General features: G+C 39.7%; 1 protein-coding gene across 1 annotated transcript in view; it reads left to right on the forward strand.

Moving 5' to 3' along the window:
• SLC1A7 (solute carrier family 1 (glutamate transporter), member 7) overlaps positions 1–22,861 on the forward strand; it is a 57,449-nt gene that overhangs the window by 30,084 nt on the left and 4,504 nt on the right. The window contains exons 4-9 of the mRNA XM_010582356.1: positions 567–609; positions 2,293–2,512; positions 6,427–6,526; positions 8,138–8,371; positions 17,784–17,978; positions 21,137–21,271. Of these exons, the coding sequence (XP_010580658.1) occupies positions 567–609; positions 2,293–2,512; positions 6,427–6,526; positions 8,138–8,371; positions 17,784–17,978; positions 21,137–21,271 (927 nt within the window). The remainder of the gene's footprint in view (positions 1–566; positions 610–2,292; positions 2,513–6,426; positions 6,527–8,137; positions 8,372–17,783; positions 17,979–21,136; positions 21,272–22,861) is intronic.

The raw sequence follows: 22,861 nt of genomic DNA on the forward strand, positions 1-22,861 counted from the left end.
TCTTGACCAAACCACTGTAAAGTCTACATCACTTGTAATTTTAGTGATGAAAGTGTATCAGGAGGTACTACAGTTTATGTGTCATCTCACAGGAATACTTAGAAGTCCCAAAGTAGATTACAGGGGTCTCGGGAATACATGCCTGAACACTGACTCTGTCTTGAACAGCTCATTGTCTAAGTAGGGAAGACAAAATATGGAATAAAAGAATATTATTCTCCTCAGTTAACAGATGGGGAAGGGAATGATAGCAATTATGTTGCCCCAGTTACAATATGGAGACTGTGGCAGAGCCAGTAACTGAAACTAGAGCTCCTGGGTCTCACTCCAGGTATTTAGAAGCAAGTCCCAAAACTTTAATTCTGAGGAACTGTCTCTCTGTTGAGCCTTGCTCAGTCAGGTACAGCTGTATGGCATGAGTGGGAGAGAGTGGCAGTCTTCTGCACCCATCCAGCCCTTGCTCTCTAGGAGGGTAAATAACTGATTTATTGTGGGAGACTCAAGACACAGTAAACAGAAGTTGTTTTCATCTCCATAGAAATTATTTTTTATTTGTTCATTTTTAGGAACATGTTTCCAGCCAATCTTGTTGAGGCCACATTCAAGCAGGTAAGTGGCTATATTCCTTTTACCACTGATGAGAGACATGAGCCAGCATCACATAAAACATGTATCTTTGTAAAACAGAGTCCAGATACAGACGTTGCATATTACTTCAGATACTGCTAGTACCTTCAGCATTAATGAGTCCCTTTCCATTAGCGTCAGCAGCCTTGGTATCTGAAGGCAAAATAAACAAGCATACAATGCAGAGTGTGACTAGAGAATAGACATGCACACCTACATCAGCTCCACCTCCACCTGAGGGCAGATCTGTGAGGACCTTGAGAAAGGTTCTGTAGGGAAGCAGAACAATTTATGACAGTATGCCTAGAGCATGGTTTGTCTTAACATGGGACTGCAGTCACAGAGTTGCTGGAATCTCTTTAACAGTGCACAGTAACACCATGCAAAGGAATAATGATGATAATGACCTTAAAGTTCTTTTCCAACCTAAATGATTCTATGATTCTCTTTGGTCAACAGCTGGCTGAATATGAGCCAGCAGTGTGCCCAGGTGGCCAAGAAGGCCAACAGCATCCTGGCTTGTATCAGAAATAGTGTGGCCAGCAGGACTAGGGAAGGGATCATCCCCCTGTACTTGGCATTGGTGGGGCTGCACCTCGAGCACTATATTCAGTTTTGGGCCTCTCACTACAGGAAAGACATTGAGGTGCTGGAGCATGTCCAAAGAAGGGCAGCGAAGCTGGTGAAGGGCCTGGAGCACAAGTCTTATGAGGAGCGGCTGAGGGAACTGGGGCTGTTTAGTCTGGAGAAAAGGAGGCTGAGGGGAGACCTTATCGCTCTCTACAACCACCTGAAAGTCTCTTCTCCCAGGTAGCAAGTGATAGGACAAGAGGAAACGGCCTCAAGTTGTGCCAGGGGAGGCTTAGACTGGATATTAGGAAAAATTTCTTCACCAAAAGGGTTGTTAAGCATTGGAACAGGCTGCCCAGGGAAGTGGTTGAGTCACCATCCCTGGAGGTATTTAAAAGATGTCTAGATGTGGAGCTTAGGGACATGGGTTAGCGGTGAACTTGGTAGTGTTAACTTAATGGTTGGACTCAGTGATCTTCAAGGTCTTTTCCAACCTAAATGATTCTATGAACAGAATACCATGTCCAATTAAAGCAACAAAATAATGTATTTAGGAAGTATCTAATTACTCAGATTGGAATTTGGCCAGAAAACCTCATCTAAAAGTTCTGAGTGAACAAGAGGCATGACTTTACTTATTTCACCTGGGGGAATATTTCATGGGAACCTTACCTCTGGTGAGGCAAAGAGAAGGGCACTCAGAACCTCTAGGGAGTCATTCCTCATTATGTCTTACAGGAAAGTAGCTCTATCAGGAGATGGTGTGTTTGCTGCACAAGGGTCTGATTATATCTATATATCTATATATCTATATATCTATATAGATATATATTTGGGGGCTGGACTAGATGACCTTTAAAGGTCCCTTCCAACCCAAACTATTCTCTGATTCTATACAAAACTCTGATTTTGTTATGCTTTTCCAGAAAAACAACTGTTCTTACAGATTTAGCAGCATTGGGACAGGAGCTGTCATTCTTTTCATGCTTGTCCCTTGAACATGCAGCATTGTTGAAACAGAGCACTTAGGAGGTGTCATTAAACTATTAATTCCTGCTGCAATATTATAATGGAAACTATTTTGTTTTCTTTCAGTATCGCACCAAGAGTATTCCCATCATTAAATCTAACAAAGCATCATCTGAAAGCACCACTCGTCGCATTATAATATATGGAGTCCAGGATGAGAATGGATCCAATGTCCAGAATTTTGCCTTGGATATCACTCCCCCCCCCGAAGTGATTTACAAATCAGAACCAGGCACTAGTGATGGCATGAATGTGCTAGGGATTGTGATATTCTCTGCCACAATGGGTAGGTTTCAGACATGTTTGGTTTGTAATAATCCAAGTATCCATTTAAAAGAAAAAGATGGGGGTTGGGTTGTTTGGTTTCTTGATTCACCCTTTTTAACTGCTTCTATCTAAACTTTGTGGGGAAAAAGGCAAAACTGTTACAGAGCTGTTCTCCCAACCTTTCAAATATAAGTCTTCAAAATCCTTGATGAGTTTTGTTCCATGCAGTTCTGTTTTCTGTGCATATACTTATATTCTTTTTATTGTAATTTTATTCTGGATTATGTTGAGCTTTTATTTATGAACCATTTTTTCCTGACTGTAAGAAACACTAACACAGTGTGCTCAGAGGAGGTAGGAATTACTATACCAGGTCAGACCCATGGCCCCTCTGCCAATATTCTGTTTCACTCTGTGGCCAGTAGCAGAAGTCCCAGAGAAAGTTTCAAGAAATTCTGAAATAAACAAGTCTGTAGCAGACTTTCTTTCCAAAGCCCAAGAGGTTAGTACATTTCTAATGCCCAGAGCTCCAGGTGCATTACAGCAACAAAGAACTTCCTGTGCTGCTTTTGGTTCAGGGGGCATCAGACTGAGACACCCCCCACTCTCATGGCTGGACATTTCACCCCTGCAGCTGGTAGTCCAAGAAAAACCTGCTCCCAGACCAACTCCTTGGCTAAAGTTCCCCCTACCAGGCAGAAAATTAATTTAGCCCTGGAACCTGCCCTGTCTGTTGTTCTTACCCATTCTTAGTCACATTTTACCACATTATTAGTGTAGAATATAACTGTCACTTATCTATGTCAGAACCCAACTCAGATAATGAGCCTCAGTGATATCTTGAATGAGAGAGCTATGAAGGTATATTGTTTTGTCAGTTTTAAATCTGTGGATCTTCTCTTTGATTAAAACATTTTGATTTTATTTTTGCCATCATGCAATGCTGATACTTATATACCATCTAGTAGCTTATCACAGTGGACTCTAAGAGCTTCTGTCTGGCTGATTTACTCAGTTTAACTTGCTGGAGGAACCCAATGGTGCTATGTGTGTTATGTTTGTGGATTTGGAAGAGGGAATTTAAACAAACATGCTCTAGTTAATCATAAAGTTATGATCATTTTTACAAGAAAATGCTGATCAAATTTTCCTTATCTAAATTTATTCTTGGAAGTTAATCTGGTCAGCAAAGGTAGTTCCATAAAACATCTTTGACTGTATTTATTATACTATGGTTCATACCAGCACAAGGGGTCAAAAATCAAGCCTGGAATTAGCAGATTTGTCTCTCTTTTTTAGTTTCTCCAGTGGGTGGTATTCCATATGCAACACTGCTGGAAACTGGCTGTCCCACAATTTGTAGTATTTTATAGTCAATTCCCAAAGTACAATGGCACAGCAAACACTATTCCAGTCAAAAAGTATTGGATATGAATGAATTAATTACATGTGCTTATTACGATCAAGGGCAATTTTATACTTCTGAGCACAGAGGATCATTCATTGTCTTCCCAGAACTGAATGTATTACTTTTACCATGCCCGTAAGTCTTGCTGGCCCGGGGCTCAAGAGTTGGAAGCTGAGAGCTGGTTTCTTCCTGGCTGATGTACAGAAAATATACTGCTGGTATTGCCACCTACAGCGTAGTACTGGCTGCTGGGTCACCTGTGAACTGTATCAGCCATTAACAAACCTGAGACAGTAAACCCTAAAAACTTGTCATCTACCAGTGACTATTTCAGACTCTCATTTTGAACAAAGGATGCAGCCAAGCATTTATCACTGTCTTCAGCTTTCTGCACACCCACCCCCCACCCCCCCCCAAGAATGGAAGCAATGAAACAGAAGACATGTGGCTTCAATCTCTACGAAAGAAGAGCATCCTTCCAAAGTTTTTACTTACTGCAAAAAAATGTATACAGGCCTTGGTGCTTTGTAACAGTTTTGCTCACTTTGGCTGAGTCTTATTTGCACAAAGGTCTTTTTACACCACTTTGGCATAGTGTGCCAAAAACAGCATTAGGGTGGGTATGAGCTCTTATTACAGCTTCTTTAAGGTCCTTGAACAGCATAAGAATAGCATAAAGGGACAAGAATTTAGACTTGAACTACCTCTCTTTTCCTGAAGCAGGAGGTGAATTGCCTAGTAATCTCAGTCCAGGAATAAATACTGTGCATGAATGACTGGACTTCTTTGCCAGGCATGCATTAAAATGGGCAACATTTGACAGGCAGAGTGTGAGGTCAAGACACATGAAAAACCTCGATGCTGGGCTCAGCTGTGACTAGCTATGCTAGCTCTTCTCACACAGTGTGCAGGAATTTCTGTTTGAGATTATGACAGTGGCTAAGCATTGAGATATCTGATCTTTCTTTTTCTTGGAGGAGCACACATTATTTATTCATTACAAGGAAAATGTTTGCACTGAAATGGAACTTGGTACATCAGGGCTGCAGACAGAAGGTCCCAGTCCTGCTCGCTCCCCTGTCTGTCCCCACCAATAGCCACATGCTTAGGTAGGACAGTGTTTTAAAAAGCAAATTTCAGTTATTCCTGTAAAATGAAAAAGAAGGCATTTCTTCTTTTTGGCATTATACAGAATTAGAAGCCAAGACTCTTGGTAAAACTGCCACCAACCAGGCTAGAAGAGCTGAACTATATTTAATGTCCTATTACCAAAGATGAGCAACATGCTTAATAAAAGAGTGTTGTTTTCTGACCTAGAAGTTATAGCTTAGATGAATATTAACAGGCTTACAAACCCACATCTTGACAAACCTGTTATTGTGAAATCCCTGGATAAAACAGCTGAAAGCCTCCCTCCCTGCCTCAGGAGGGGATTGCCCTGGAAGCGGTGCTGCCTGAGACCTGGCTCGCAAGCGCAGATGTGGGCTCCAAGGGACAGAGCCCAGGCTTCTGCTCAAAGCAAGGACACTGCATATCCAGAGCAAGTGGCAGCAAGCACCCCACTCATAGCCCCCTGCTTCCTCATTAAACTCCGTTCAAAGGCACTCTCACTCTCACTTTTGAAGTGCTTTCTTGAGTAATTAGCTCAATCACTTACAATTCTTTCAGGGAGTGATGGCAGAAAATTAATATAATAGGAAAATTATGTCTATTTATATGCATTATTGGAAACTAACACTGTCTGGAGAATATACGGTTAGATGACACATCCCAGAGCTGTATTCTTTTCCTTTCTGAGTGGTGGATGCACGTAAATGGGTTTGCTTTCTTCTTTGCTGGTTAGTCTGTACAGTCTAATTTGGCTTTTTTTCACATGAATTTGCATTTCTTTATCTCCTCTAAGCTTGCAAAGCCTGACTGATTATGAAGGTTGGTTGTTATTATGTAGAGAGATAACTACTAAAAATAAGATGGAAACCCCCTTACTAACTGCCCGTTACCAGAACAAACCTCAAATACTGGCTTTGCTCTGGGACTGTCTCTTGGATGCTGCCCAGTTGTATGCAGTGCACCGCAGTAAGGCAAACCACAGGCAGAGACAGTTTCTTTCACTAGAAAAATGTTTTTCAGTTTGTCTTCCATGGATCCCTCTAAGCAGGTAAATCCTTCTCAGGGCTCTATGAAACATACTTAAGCAAACGTGCTTGCTACCAGGGGGGCTAAATCTATAACACAAAAGTACCTCCACAGGGAAACTTTCAGGGAACTGCATATGAAAAACCACCCAGCTAGGGCAGAGCGCCCTGTATGGAGCCAAAGCACAAGGCTGTGGCCTGGCTCCCCCACACTCTCCTGTTTGTGTAAGGTGAGATTTTCAGATACCATGTCTCTTTATACAGCAAGAAGATCTATATGCATCCAGTCATCTCCCACTTAGTTAATTCTCAATTACAGCAGGGAGGGAAAGCACTGGGACTTTGCATGAAGGCACATGAGAAATTGAACCTGAACGCCTTTGTTTGCAGGTATAATGTTGGGAAGAATGGGGAACAGTGGCGTTCCTTTGGTCAGCTTTTGCCAGTGTTTAAACGAATCGGTCATGAAGATCGTGGCAGTTGCTGTTTGGTAAGTAACTGGTTTAGTAAGAAAATCAGTATTTTTTTAAAAGAGTAAGAAAATTTCAACAGAAGAGGATGCACAGAAACCTCATCAACTTATTTCCAGGGAAATAAATGAGGGTGAATGATCCTTAACTTTGCAGGGCCTCAGCGTCTGGAGGAAGATACATACACACACACACACATCCTGTCCCTGGCTTGTACTGTCATTTTGACAGAGGCACTCTATGTTATTACTCCCAAATAATGAAACATGGTATAGCTGGGGGTGTGTGTGCTTTATATACTAAGGGCACTGCCAATCCTTGGGCAGGCTGAGAGGGATTAAATACATCCAGCCCACAGAAGGAAAAAGCATGACAAGGTGCTCAATCTGGTACTCTCATCCCTTACAGCACTGCTCCACTAGAAATACTGGTCTGGCTTCAGCTTGCTCAGGAGAGGGCTGGGCGCTTGTGCTGACATGACTGTACTGTCATTAGCGTGGTTGCTGCCAGCTTGGCTATCTCTGCACTGAACAGCACAGTGGAGATGATACACCCACAGTGCTTGGCACACGGGATGTCTCCAGTCAGCAGAATATTGCTCAATGAACTCTCCTAGGCTATGTAACTTAGGAAAAGCCTTCAAAGCAATCCTAAATTACACTGAGAGCCAGCTAGACCTGCCAACCCACCTGCCCCAAAGATCAGAGGAACAGTAGGTGACTGCCCACAACAAAAACTATCAGCTTGGCATCTTCCCCATTCTTCAGAAGGTCCCCCAGAGTGGCTCAGCCCGATGTGGGGGGATACCACTGCCAGCACTCAGCCTTTGTTTCCAGCTACCTGGTCCAGTCTGACTGAGCTGAGTCAGGGAATGATCACTTAGTTAGCTGGGTCCAAGGGCTTAGTAATTTCTGGAAGGATGAGGAGGAAGTCGCAAGTCTCTGGAGATGGCACAGCTGCAAGTGGAAGATGGCTGGATGCCCCCAGATTTTTTTAATTTTTTTTTAAATCTTAAGCTCTTTCAGCACCCATGGCTTTGTCTCTAGTCATGCACAGAAGCACAACAGTTCTGAAAAAGCACCTATCCTACATCCAGTCCAGAGAGGGTTCAGAAACTAACTATTCTTCTGCCTATCTATCTGCCCCAAATCAAACTCCCAGGCAGTCCAAGAGTGTGTCTAATGCATGTTGGTGTTTCTGCTATGTCTTCCAAAGGCAACATAAACATTTACTTAACAGCTTCCAACTAAAATCCATGAACAGTTACATGAGCACAAACACATGAGCGGAGCTTAGGATTCATTCCACCTCTCTCCAGTAAATGACCGGCCGTAAGCTAAAAAGTCAGAGCTGCCTTCTGAACCAAAACATTTTAAAGTCATTCCTGACCAGAACCATAACCTCAGCTGTGCTGAGGAGTACCCCAAATAAAAGATTGCTTAGCCCAGTGCTTTGGGCACACTCCTCAAGTGTGAGAGAGAGGGCCTTAGTCTGATAAAACAACAGAACCCAGCTGTGTAGCTTCCAGACAGGCTGCTGTTACTGCACTGGTACTGGAAGGATTTCCCAGCTCATACTGTTTGATGGAAGTGAGCTGTCTCCTAATAATGACTGTCTTTCTTTTTGCTCAGGTATTTTCCATTTGGAATTGTGTTCCTAATTGCTGGTAAAATCTTAGAAATGGATGACCCTTCAGCTATTGGGAAGAAACTGGGTTTCTACGCCATTACAGTGGTTTGCGGCCTGGTGGTGCATGGTCTGTTTATTCTGCCAATGATGTACTTCTTTATCACCAAGAAGAATCCCATTGTCTTCATCAGAGGGATTCTTCAAGCCTTGCTCATTGCTCTGGCCACATCTTCCAGGTATTACACAGTTTCTAGACAGATGCAACAAAATACTTGCTAGATCCTTACTCCAGCTTTCTCTGGGGAAGAGCACACTATAGCTGTACTGGAGCAGATATATTTAGATCTGAACAATGGCCTGTGTCAAATTCACTGGTATATTTGTAAAAGATGTGTCTCAACATTTGGAAGTTATGTGTGGGAGCCATTTGACAATAATGTTTGTCACATTGTTTTCCCTCAGTTTAAAAAATATTGGACAACAATATTTTTTCTTAGAGGACTAGAAAGGAAATAAGGGTATTTTTCCATAAAAACAAACATTGTGCTTCTACAAAGTTAATATTTATAAGGGACACACAGTTTGTCCAGACTTCATTTTTGGTATTAGTGGAGAACCTCCTAGTTCAGTCATATGGAAACATTTTACCCTTTCTACTCATCTTAGTCTTTGTTTCTTGCTACATTAAGAAGAGACTGTGGTTGCAAGCTATTGTCCAGCACTGGGAAAATATTTAGCTGTTCTGCTCAAGGAATAATATTTTTTGCATCCTGTTTAGGGAGGAAGTACAATGTGTTTTAACCATAGCTGAACAAAGGTACAGTGAAAATGGGAAACAGCTTGTGAACTGGTTATGAAAGTTACTCCCAACACGGATAAACTGGTGCATGAGAAGTGCTTGAAAGGGCTGGAATTGACTTGCATGGAGTGGAGACAAGAATGACAACTAAAATAACATTTCCATGTAGCCAATATCATGACAGCACAGTTTCATGGCATCTGTGGCTGGAGGCTTGTAACTGTGAAGTAACAAGAGCAGCTATACCTACCACTTTTTGCGCAGTAATAAAAGCCATAGTACAAGTGCAAAATGCCAGGTAAATAGGTCTCTTTAGCACATCTTACATATTTATTATTTCTACTGTCAGCTGTAAAGGAAGAGGGCTAAAGAAAGGAAAGAATACCTTTCTTTTATCTCATTTTTGCATTTGGATTTTTAAAGGTATTATTGTTATTTTACAGAGAGACTGGAAAATACTAAATTCTTATCCAGATTTTGAAATTATGACAGCTAGTGACAAACACCTAATTTCGTCTACCTAATTTAGACTTCAAATTAGTAATTACTACAAAATTTGGCACATCTATTTATAAAAAAAAAAAATGAAAAATTAAGGATTTTATTAACCTCAAAATATTTATTCTAATTAACAATAATGATTCAGGAGTACTTAATCTAATTATACTCAAATACTGATTCCTTCTTTCATCTAACAATAAGTTATATAATAAGTTCATCTCTGGTGACTAATACAACCTTTCAGGCAATAGCCTTGTACCAGCTTCTTATCCCTTGTGCCTCTAATCTTACTTTTCTCCATAACTTCCCAAGCTCCTTGAGGAAGAATTCATGTAAACTCTCCTAAAATGGAGTGACCCACTTAAAAATAAAGTGCATTTGTAATTGGTGGGATTACAGAAGGAAAAGGCAGGAATGACATACAGATAAAAAGCTCTGGGAAAGCAGTCAAATATCAATTTAAATAACTTCTTTTTAATAGCCTAATAAGTGCCATTATGTAACCAGCACGTATGGTTTTGCATAGGGCATCATCACTGATAAATACTTATGTGAGTTTTGCAGAAATCTGGAACTTGTCCGAGAATTGTCTAAGTAAATAAAAACGTGGAGAAGTAACAATGTAACTTCCCTGAACTCAGATTAGTTGATGTCATTCATTTTTGAATGAATAATGAATAATCTGCAAAACTTATTTTTGTTACAAAACATTACTTTGCAATGTGGTAATTACTGTCAATGCTAACGGAGAAATAATCTCTATTTTACTAAAGGGACAATGAAAAGGTGAAAACTTAAGTTGTACTAGACATATGCCAGACCTGGGAAAAGAGCCTAAAACTTTTATCCCCAGCCCATTGGCCTGGTTAGGCTCATTATAGTTCTAGTGAGGTCTGACAAGGTAATTTGGGGCAAGAATGTCAAATGCAGATGGCTGTTTCTCTCATGAATACATGTACAGTGGTTAGGGCAGGAGTAAGCAGAGCAGAAGGAATGTATAGGAATTTAAAAAAAAGGAAAGGCAGGAATGATTATTTCAGTACCGTTGGAAGGTGTTGGCTTTCCACTATGTTTCATTTTACAAGGTGTTTTCATATATAACAGTTCACTCCAAAATGACCTATAAAGAGCAACATACTGTGAAATGCAAAATCAAGAAAAAATTATGTGCTGGGTGGTGTTTTAAACTCTAATTAGGCTTAAATAATTAAGGTGGGCTTTTTTATTAGAACATAAAAAATTTGTAGCTTAAGATGTCATCACATCCCCAGATTCAAGTAAGATGCTAATTTTGCACTCAAAGATGTTAGTGTTGGAAAAGGCTCATCAGGTTCACATTTGACACACTTGACTATCTGCCCTGCTGCTCTAAGAATTCTGTTTCTGAAGAACTCTATTGCTGACAACTCAGGTTTTTTAATCTGTGCCATTCCACTCATTCTCTTTTTCTAGAAAAAGATAATTTTTCTTTAAAATCTAATCTGACTTTTTTTCTTTTTAGGAAAAAAAAAAGAGATTTTGTTCTTTATTTGACCTTTAGAATTTATAGAAGAATTTGTCCTTTTCTTTTCTTTAATTTCTGTTAATAAGCAACAAAAATAATCAACTTTTTCACCAGTATAGATCCCTTTATCAAGGGAGGTTTAATCAAGACTTAAAAGATCAGCACATATTCCACCATTTTCAAAAACAGATTACTTTTCTTAATTTTCCTTACTTTGCATCAGCATTGCATTTTGATTATATAACCAATTTACTAGTACTTTACCGGTCTGGAAACTTTCAGGGCTTGTGTTTTTTAAAATAGCGATCTCCCATTCCTGTCAAGGCAGTTCATTGTTTCTTCATTGGATCTCATCTCCTTAGTCTGTCTCTACCTCTGAGAGTACGAAGCCACTTTACAATCATGAAGTGCCCTCTTTGCAGTTCATAATATATTCAGGTCCAGGTTGCTTGTGGTATATTTCAAGGTTAGAAATGTTCCCATGCCAGTATCATCAATCATAGTAATAAAACAAAAAGTCAGACATGGTATGTAGTCACCAAAATACACAACCAGATCTACAAAGGGATGCAGGGGTTTGATTCCCTGTTCTACATGAGTGCCTAAGTTATGTTACTACTTGGAGAAAGTCCAACATTGGTTGGTTTGAGAATTTTTAGATCAGTTATTTTTTTCTCTCAATTACTTGTAGAAGCATAAGGAAAGAACACACATGCTCTCTAGCAAATGTGAACTAACTCTTCTAAAAAAGACCTGCATATCAGTGATCATCATTGCAAAGCTTAACTTTTAGGCAACTTTCAACCACATAGGATGCTTATGGTTCATCTTGGAACTCAGCTCCTCATTGGGAGGGTTGGGCTCCTAGGAAAGAGCCCCAAAAGCCAGCATGGTAAGGAGAGTTAGGCAGGCATCAGGCATAGCTTTAAAGCAAAAATCTCAACTGATGAGAGAGAGGCGTCTCTCTCTGGTGAGTCTCTTTAAGGTAAACCATTCCTTACTTGAGGTTTTCTCCAGCCCCATTTCCTTACCCCAAGCTGATGTGAGAGTGCCCACTGACTGTGGGGAATGCCCAGGGAATTCAGCTTGCCCTTAAACCTGTGCTGACTTTGACTCTCCTGGGCTCCGACTCCCAGGAGAGACCCCCTCTCCTGGGGATATCGAGGACTTTGAGATAGCGCTCTCTCCCTTTCCGCTGTGCAAGGAGTAATTACATATTTATAGGCCCAGAGAGGGTGTAGTTTGGGAACAGAACTCTGGCACCAGCTGGCAGCTCGCCTGCCAAGAATCACCAGCAGGACTTGCTACCAGATTTAGTATCTTTATTGTCAGAAGCTAATATACCACCAAAGTTAAGGTGAGTCCTGAGGAAAGGCTCTGAACTTACAGATTTGGGGCTTGGACATGTTTGATGGAGCTCTGTTTGCTCCTTCTTAACAGCGTGTATATTTTGCAAATCCAACACAGGCCCAACATGTTTTGTAATGTTTTTCTGCTCAAATAGCACTGCCTTGTCTACAGATAGCTGAACTTTTCACCTTTGTTACACTGAAAGGAATGGATACTGCACATAACTGAGCTGTTGCCAAAAGAACATGCACAAATGATTGGGGCTGGACAGGAGAGCTGCTTCTCCTGACAGTCAACACATCTGTATCTGGTTAAATAATACTTGCCACAGGGGCATTATATAACACTCATAATGTGGGTATTGGATTTTCAGATCATCTTAGAGGAGAACAAAGAATTGGTTTTAAGTGTACTGATGTGTTTCTTGGAGATGTTTCTGTGTCGGTTCATGTCTACATCTAAAGATAGAAAGAAAACCACAGATCAGTGTCCTGATATTCATTCCCCTAGTCTGCACCTGTGGAAAGATTTCTTTTTAAGCTAAAAGTCAAACTGCAAGAATCAAAAACAATACCATGTACAAAGCCCAAGAATGTAACACAAGGGAACCTGAAAGCCACTAAACAGCCATCTCATGACAATGATTTTATTGAATCTGAACATTATTTCAACCCATTTCCCTTTAGACAAAGGTTCTGCACCCCATTCTCAGTCCCCTTATATTTCTCCAGAAATCTCAATCACAGCAATATTTTGGTTTGCACAGATATTACTGGAGAGGCAGGGACAGAGAAAAAGGAGATCTCTTGTTCCTTTAGTGCATCAATTAGGACGCAATGAACTTGATCTTTATGACTAGCACCAAGTCCCTGCAACGGTCACCTGGCCAGCCAGCCCCTGAAGCCAAACCCTTGGCCCCAGTACAGGCTGGCTTTAGCAGCAGGCATCCATAGCAATGTACGCAGCTCCTCTTTACTACATCAGTAAGGTGTGTACAGCACGTGCTGTTGTTGCCCACCTTGCCCTGCTCTGTGGTGTGGATTTCTGACTTGCTACTTTCTTCCCCCCACACTGCCCCTGGTCTTGTCACCTCTCACCATGCTGAAAAAGCAGTATTTGGCCTACAGGCAAAATTCCTCTTGATTTTAGCTTTCCTCATTCCAATGACAAGAGGGAATTTTATTTTTCTAGGTCATCTTTCCATATCATTAATGAATTAAAGCAGCAGCTTCTCAGTGGTACATCCCATCAAAAGAAGCAATTTTCATCTTCTCTGAAGACAAACGATAAAACATGAGTTTTTCAAGGGTTTTGCTGCTTATGAAACACTAAGATCTTGGCTATTGCACAGTGTAAATTAAAGGCAGATTTAGCAAAAGGGAGATGAGATCAGTTTGTTGATTTTTTGGAGCAAATATCAAAATGCATTTGAATGATAAGATAAACAGAGCAGGCTGAACAGCTGTTCTTCCACAGTGACTAGCTGTCTTTGTGGCTTGCACTAGTAAGAGCTTGGCCTGATCCAGCGTTAGCTTATGCTCAGTCTCTGCAGCTGCAGCATTTTATCCCAAAATTGAGATAAGACTTTAAAAATGTATTTTTAATTGTTAGAGTTAGTGCTGGCAGAAGATACCTCTCCTCTTAGCTGAAAGCTTTAGGACAGTTTTTAAAAGACTTAACAGATTAAGATCAGTGCTTTAGAATATTTTTTCCTCCTAATAAATGTTACATGTCAGGCTTTGATGTTACTGCTCCCCTGTTTAACACTAGATAAAGCAGCTTTCAAGAAAACAAACTTCACCTAATTTAACTGGAAAAACAAAGTATTTGTCTGAGAATGTTTTTTCTTCAGCCATTGAAATTATATATTAATATAACTAAAAAATGACAGTAGGAACGGGGTTTTTTCATTCCCACCTGTAAGTCACCAACAGCCAAACCCTTAAATAAGACACATATTTTCTGATATGTGCCAGATGATACATTATGAGTAAAATTGAACCATCATTGAACAAGACAACCTCTCCTAGGATACTCCACATAACTTTTGTCGCCTGTATTCAGGAAAAGTTCATTCAGATTGAAACAGGTGCTGAAAGGGTAACCTTTACATGGGATGCAAAGCAGCCATCTTGTAAGAGAAGACTTTAATAAGTCTGACTGGGTCAATCCAGGCTGAGAGGGGACAAAACTGATTTCTAACAATATGTGTTGCAACAGCTGGACTGATTTGTGCAAGGAGAAATGCATAAAGCACATAAAAACAAATTTAGTGTAAATTGAAAAGAGTACATCTGGGTCATAAATTGAATTTCTCATCTGAACAGTGAGTTCTGGAAAGCCTTTCAATAGGAATAGTTAGGACAGACAGTCTACTAGCTCTAAGATGTAGTGTCATAAATTTGAGTGAGACTGTATATAGTAGTTGCCTGTGCTAGGAAGGTAAAGAATCTGTGATCTGGAAATTTGCTTCCTTTCAATATCTTGCACAATGTTTTTCATCATCATTGCACTTACATTCTGCCCATTTTCTTTTTTACTTTAATATTTAATAAACAACAAAACCAACGTCTAGTTATGTGCCCTAGAAATTTTACTTCTAACAGCACAAAATTAAAATGAAAGAAATACCTGACTCTGTGAGATAATGAACAAGTTTAAAAGTTAAATTCTTGCAAAAATAGTGTCATACTTTCTGTTTACAATAGTGGAAAGAGGCACAGATTTTGCTGGTTGTGCCATTGGTATTATGGGATTGTTTTGCACAATCTTTTTCACATCTTAACCAAATCAGAAGATGTCAGTCAGTTAAAACTTGCATGTTTCACAGGTTGGCTCTCTGCCCTCAGAACAGGAAGACATTTAGGTTTAAAATTCTGGTATGTCAAAGCGTGGGCAAGGTGGAAAGGACTTGTAAGGTTACATTTTTCTCCTCTTTTTCCCACAAAGAAATTAGACGGGGTTTTGTTACAGAAAAGCCAAATGGCCAAGGAAAGGCTGTCTTTAAAAACAAGTAACCCTCCACAACTGAAGTAGCTGCAGGGAAGGGAGACAGTGAATAATAAGTTTAGTAATTGCTTCCTGGCCATGCCTATAGTTAAGAACATCTAGAAGTGCTACTATGCTGGTCCTCTCCTAGTTGCAGCTACACCAGGGGTTTTAGTGCTACATTATCTGTAAGCCCCAGCCTCACCCTTTTATTTTATGAACATTTTGTGGTAAACAAGATGTAGAGAATTTCAGTCATTCACAAACGAATGTGTGAGAAATGATAGGCATTACCCAACAGAGAAATTACATCTAATGTGTAGTTTGGGGGGTTATGCTTTACTGTGTTTGTTTTTCAAAGTAAATATTGATTAAATATTAGGACTGCCAGAATGAAAAAGTTTAATATACCCCAGTCACCAGAGGTAATCAGATTTCTATTGCTTCCTTGCCCTTTCAGTCTATTTGCATACTTAGACAATTACTTTTTTCCAGATTTTCATGGCAATGACTGCCAGTCTGTAGTAATCATTCACAAGTCAGACTTTATAAGGTTATAGAAAACAGATATCATAATGAAAACATAGACTTGTCTTTTTTCTTTTGTGTTTCTATTGCAGGAAGCTACTTTTCCTTTCCAAACACTGTTACTTTCCACAAACAAAAGCTTGCACAAATACAAACCAACAACTCCTACTCCTGGAAACATTTTGCTAATGCATTCCTGCAAACTTGGGGTTATGATTTCAGAGTCTTCAGAATCTGTCTGTGGTTTTGTAGGTCATTTGTTAACTACTGAGAAAGAATTTGTAGATCAGATGTGTTATCTTCAGTTAAGAACAGATAATGGCCATTATAAGATTTAGGTATCAGAGCCACATTGCTGATGTGTGGCTCACAACACACAGCAACTGAGCAATCTGAGCTGCCCAAACTAGTGGAAAGATGTCTATATTTCATGACTTGGGGCACGTAGATCACAAGAGAACAGAACATTAAAGACCTTAGTATCATGGTACCAATATTTCCCCTATAACTACTTATGTCTTTAGAGAAGTAAATTTTGAATAATTTTGAAGGAGTTTGCTATTTTACATCATTTAAATAGTCTCAGATACTGAGCAGTATATTAAAATGAGTATCATAACAAGGAAAATATTTTGCCATTTGTATATTTTCTTCAGTGGTATTACTTATTTTCTGTACAAACTGACGTGCCATAAAAAATATCCCCTTGCTCACTTGAATGCAGTTTAATTACTTGTGACATTTTAGTGAATGTGACACTGTATGGTAAAATGCAGAATGTTGCAAAAGGACTGATAAAATATAAAGATAAACATGTTTAGGCATGTTACTATTTAAAAATGCACACATCTTATTGAAAATAAGGAAATTTATGACCAGATAATATTTAATTAATTGTCTCAGTTAATGAAAACAAAAATCAGGATTTTTTTTTTAGAGTATGAAATCAAGGGTTAAAGTTTGGAAGGGGTCAAGCTTATTTTAAAATTAATACCTGTCAAACAGTCTTATACCATTCCACTCCATTCCATACTATTCCACACACATACATATTTATATCTCATTTTCATATGTACATATTATTATATGACCTGCAATTATGTGATTGTTACATGATCACACAAGGGACATGGGCAGATCTGTCCCAGAGAGGAAATGGGATTGTATATTCCTGAATACAGGAGCTTGGTCTGTAGCTTTTATTTTCAGGCATACTGTTGATAAGATCTTTGCCTAACCCCTTGCAGAAATGAGAAATTTCTTACATATGAGGTAGGACATTACAGCATTAATACATTCTGTGGTAAAAGAAGGAGTAGTTTCTTGCTCAGAGCTGTTGCCCACTGGGGTGTTTTAGCGTTTAACCCAAGCAGCATTCCAATCTCTTGTAAACTCTCAGTGCCATTATAATTCATTGCCTAAACTGGTCATCTAATTACTGTCAATATGCAGTGAGAACTGGAACACTCCCTAAGGGCAGTTAAGTAAGTTAAGAGCCTTTCTTGCTTTATACCTTTCCTTGGTTTATGGTTACTCTTGCTGTTTAAAAATGGCTTTCTATTTCAGAAGACCTAGAAGGAAACTTTTTTAGAAACCATGAGTGCACAACAGTTTTCAGAGATTTTACTAACAAGCTGCACAGGGTGTTTCTCCTGTCTTGCATTTGAGTGTACAATACTGCCTCTGTGGGATTTCTGACCCTTTTCTTCAGAAAGAGGGAAAGAGAGGACGACATTTTTAATTTTGGGGAAGCAAAATTTGCATTAACTCTAGCATTTATACATGTAACTGTCTTTATCCTCCCTCAAGCAAAGGAGCAAGTTACACGGCAAGTGAGTACACGTGCAGACCAAGGAATGAGAAACAGTGCTCAGATGGTTAGTGTAAAATTTACCCTGCCTGGAGAAGGTTTGCTACAATTCGTTCTATTCCCCAGAAATAAAAATAATTCAGTGTGTGCTTCTCTGCTGTTTTGCAGCTCTGCCACGCTGCCTATCACTTTCAAGTGCTTGTTGGAGAATAACCATGTGGACAGGAGGATTGCGAGGTTTGTGCTGCCTGTGGGAGCCACCATCAATATGGATGGGACAGCACTCTACGAGGCGGTTGCTGCCATCTTCATTGCGCAAGTAAACAACTATGAGCTGGACTTTGGGCAGATTATTACTATAAGGTATAAACCTCAAATTCCACATGCTGCAATTTGCTTGTCCTGTTGAGTCTGACACTCCTACGATTCTTGTATGTAGCAATGTTCAGAACAAAACACATCTTTGCTGTTATCAAAGGATGCATTCCTCGAAGGTTTGTTATTTTTAAGTAATGCAGAGATCAGGGACCGTACAAAGAGAAATTGTACTGGTACTGTTCAACAGAAGCAGGTGGACATCAGGAAACGTGTTTCTGTTTGAGGATAACTGTCTAATGTTTACTTTTAGGTAACCTATTGATCGTTTACTAGGATTGGAACACTCTACTATTATTATTGGTGTTTAAACCACTATTTTAAACATCAGAATTGTTTTCAACTTTAAGTCTGGTTTGCATCTTTACATGAGAGGAAAAGGTTAAAAAAATTGCAAAACTAGAAGTCCTATATCAGATAACAGGGACTAGTATGTGTTGGGAAGCTCTTTGACAAACCTTGGAAGAGTAGGGAAACAGGGAGGGAGAACAGATGCTACTATTAGGGCATGAAGATGCCATATCACTCAGGTATTTTTTAGATGTCTTCTCTGCTGCTTGTTAAAGGAGAAAACTTCATAAACAACCACGCTCTCAGTGGGTAGAGAGTGCTATAGCTGCATACTCTGTCCTTGAAAGGTCTGTAATGGATCCAAAAGACTCGAAGATCCAGCTGAACAATTGCCGCCAGAATAACTCCAGTGGTTGCCAAAGAATGCCTTGGGGACTGAAACCTGCAAGTTTCCAGCAGGGAACAAATGATTAGAAAAACATTCCTCATAGTCAGAGCCTTGTGCAGCATATTTGAGATCTGCTTACCTACCCACCCAGTGACCTCATCACTGCCCTGTTTACACTGCTGGGCCTTGCCCATCTTCTGCTGGACCTTGCCCATCTTCTGCTGGACTTGAAAACCTTCATGACAAGAAGAGGAGAGTCCTGAAACTAACCCCAGATGACAGCTGAGGTTTGCTAATGGGCTTCTGGCAAGATCTGGTTAGACTCGAAACAGAAGAAATAAATTGTGCCCATATGAGCTCTTGCTTCAGGCTCGCTCTCTCTCTGAAAATTACTGGAATGACCCTATGCAAAAATTTAGTCTCTGGTGGTTTTCAATTTGGAGACGTTTTTAGTATGTGGTCTAAAAATATGGCCCAGAACATGGGCAGACATTATATACACCTTGAAGTAGAGAATGGTGATTTGAAAAATGAAGGAGAAGGAGGGTGATAATGAAAGGAAAGAAGATAATTTCTAGCTTTCTCTTAGCAGAACCCTATTTTACCTCTTTATTTTCACTCCCTATATTAAGTGCTAGTACATAAGGACCAGAGAGAAGTAAAGACAGTAGAAGGAAAATACAAATGAAGACTGGAAAAATCCAAGAAAGGAAAAGAAATAGACTCACTTACAAAAGAAGTGGGTAAATAGGAAATTATGGTGGATTCAGGACCTTGAATATCTGAAGCCAAATTCTAACTGTATTCTGTGGGCCAAACCTGCCCCAGATCTTGGTACTTTAGGACTTGGAGATCTAAAATTCAAATATTCCTGAGTGCCAGGATATTTTTGCCAGAGGGGAAAAACATGTTAGAAAAATAATCAGTCTACTTTGCTTATAGTTTGTAAAATCCAGGTTGACAGTTTATATTAATGTGATTATGCAAACTTAGATGTAGCAGAAAAAGAGAGTAAAGATTCTATTCCCATTAATTGAGCATATCATAGAAAGAAACATCTACATTAAGGTCAAAATTGAATGGAATAGCTTGCTATTGTTAGTTAAACACTCCAGGTTTTGCTCCCAATTAAGTCATGAGACTCTGTGGCCTGAACTGACTTAGGAGGCAGAAGCAGTCCTAACCAGCTAGCCAGTTTATAACACTAGCTGGAGAACCTTTTAACGTTCATTACAGATGGTTATCTCTTATTCAAATACTGAGCTTCTGTCCCTTCCTTTCTATTTGTACACTGCCTATTACAATGCTATTAGGATGCTATACAGGCTTTTTCAAAACATAGTTTTAAGTCTTTCTCATTCCCCATCACACCCACATGCAAGTATATTTTTTTATTGCAGGAAAGGGCTCTAGTTATAAATACTGATGCTGGTCTACTGGTACACTGTACAGCTGTGAGCAAGATACTGGATATCTCTGTGTCTCAGTTTCCATATTGGTGAATACTGTTACCCTCATTTTCCATCATAGGACGTTGATGAGACTTAACTGCTTGCCAAAAGCTCTGAAATTCTGGATTGATGAATACAGTGAATTATCAGAGTATATGCTTCTTGTCATCCTTTTACAATTGTCAACATTTGTTTTTTGTCTATCTGCTGGATGGCCTAGCTCTTGGAAGTGGCCAGATGGGTGGAAATTAATATATCCAGTCACTTTTGCTCCTGGAAAAAGGAATGAAATCCCTCCCCTATAAATAGCATTATGAAAAAAATGTTAAGCCTGCCAGGTCCACTCTTGCCCTGGTCTCCCATTCATTTCTGCTTGCCTGGCTGAAAAAATGGTCTGAAGGTCAAGTAAAAATACTTTCCAGAAACTGAAGAGGTACAGTCACATTCATGCTTGCTTCATATTTAGATCCAAGTATGCAAAGCCATGTGCTGTGCAAGGACTTCACCCTTGGCCCAGCCTCTTTGTGATGGATTGACATTAAAGGCCCTAGCCGCAGCCAGCCGCAGATTTGCCTGGCACAGGGACTGCCGATGATGACTCAGAGATGTCTGCTGGGAGCTCTGCTGCCAAGGGTGAAGCAGTGATGAGGAGTGCTGGCAGATTCATGGCACACAGTGCTGTGTGGTGCCATGACCCCCAAGAAGCTGACGTAACGCAGAGAAGCCCACAGCCTGGCAGCCCTCCTTTCTCTGCACTTGTGGTATTAAGAGATAACAGAACTGCCCCACCAGTGCCAAGGCTGCAAAGGTAGAGGGTGAGAATTTAGCACTAGGCAAACAGTTTGGCTTGTTCTTGCTCTCTGACCTGGCTTCTGTCCACAAAACACTGGCACTTCTATGCAGTGGCTTGTGTAAGAAGGATTATTGTTTAGGAAAGCTCCTGTAGAAACATGATGTGGTTACTTGCAGAGCAACCCATCACTGGTAAAGCTTATTCCTTTCTTTCTTTGTTAAAGTATCACAGCAACAGCTGCCAGCATAGGTGCTGCAGGTATCCCGCAAGCTGGCCTGGTGACAATGGTCATTGTTCTGACCTCGGTTGGGCTCCCGACAGATGACATCACGTTGATTATTGCCGTTGACTGGGCACTGTAAGTAACATTAAGCTTTTGAGGTTTCCAGTGTTGCAACGTTGCTAAAAAGGCAAATGGTCTTCAGGGGCATAGTAATACAGGTATACATAAAAGGCAAAGGAAGTAATTATTTCGCTTGAAATGGTGCTAATGTGGCCTCAGATTAAATACTCTGCCAAAGTGGGCGTTATATTGAAAAAAGACAAATGAGAGAGAGTCTGGATGAGACTTGGACAATATGACCTGCATGGAAAGGCTGAAGAAGCGGAGTTCATTTAGTCTAAAACCAGAGCAGGCTGAAAGAGGCCACCACAGCAGTTTCCAATATAGATAAGATTGTCCTGAAGAGGACAGTGATTGCTTGTTTTTCACATACACAGGGAGGGAGGATGAAGAAGTAGACCAAAGTAACTACCTTAAGTCAGATCACAGGAAAACTTAAGAATGTTTTTTTTCTAGAAGGTTAGTCAGGCAATGGCAGTGGCTCCGTGTTTTGCAAGCACAGCCATTCTGTAGAGAGGTTACTTTGCTGCATCCCTAATCACTGAGGATTTAACAGCAGAGGCAGAAGCTAAAACTTAACACATTCAGAATAAAAGAGATTCTTGTTACCCATGAGAAGAGCCACTTTAAAAATTCATAAGGATTGGTTTATTTGAACTCTTATCTTTTATGTAAATGTCCATAAATCAATTAAACTATTTTGAATAGTCTAGGAAGATGAATTGTAAAATACTGGTCCCTAGCTCATTAGCATTTCAATTAACTACATAACTAGCGTATGCATCCACAAGGAAACATTCAAAATTTTTTTTTTATTTAATCTATATAAAATATATCTCCATTAATACAGTGGAGTTTTATCACATCAAGTTTCTGGTTAAAAATGTGTTACAAGTCCATTCTGTTATATATCCTATTTTATTCAACTTTAAGCCACTGATGTTTTATGCAAAGAACTGTGAGAAGAAATTATTTACTTTCCTGTTCAGTGTAATAGAATATTATTATTATTAATAGGATCCATGAGTGTTGTATGCATATTTTAAGACATATTTTGCTTTAGGAATATCAGGAATATTCTTCTGCAAAGGATAAATAATATCTGCTGTGGACACCTAAACTTTGGAATGGCAGTTCAGATTTAAATAAAGCAGTCTTTCTGATGGTAGACACTGAAGCTCAATAGTTAATGAAGCACAACAAAATCAAAGTATTTTAAGCTGTCTTACAAATGCCTTTTCCCTCTATATTGCTCAGTTTTTGCCCAGCTCTTGCAACATCAACATTTCATTGTTTTTCCAGTAAGTCTTCCAGCGTATATGGGAATTACGCTTCTTTTTGTCTTACAAAACTTTTCAAAACAGCAGACAAAAAACTTTTTCAGGCTATAGTTCCAGATGGTATTAAAAAGTGAGCAAGGAACAGACCCAATTTTCTGTCTTTTGCAGATGACCTTTCATACAAAAAGTATATTTCTGTATTTCGGCACTTGGTGGTTTCAAGAGCCTGCAGATGCAAAGTGTCAATATGGTTGACATGATGAATATTTTCAATATTAGTTTTGGAAGTACTGGAGTATGAAGAATGCTTAAAGAAGGCTGGTTA

This window comes from Haliaeetus leucocephalus, unplaced genomic scaffold (genome assembly GCF_000737465.1).
Source record: "Haliaeetus leucocephalus isolate CR32 unplaced genomic scaffold, Haliaeetus_leucocephalus-4.0 Scaffold848, whole genome shotgun sequence".
Lineage (NCBI taxonomy): Eukaryota > Metazoa > Chordata > Aves > Accipitriformes > Accipitridae > Haliaeetus > Haliaeetus leucocephalus.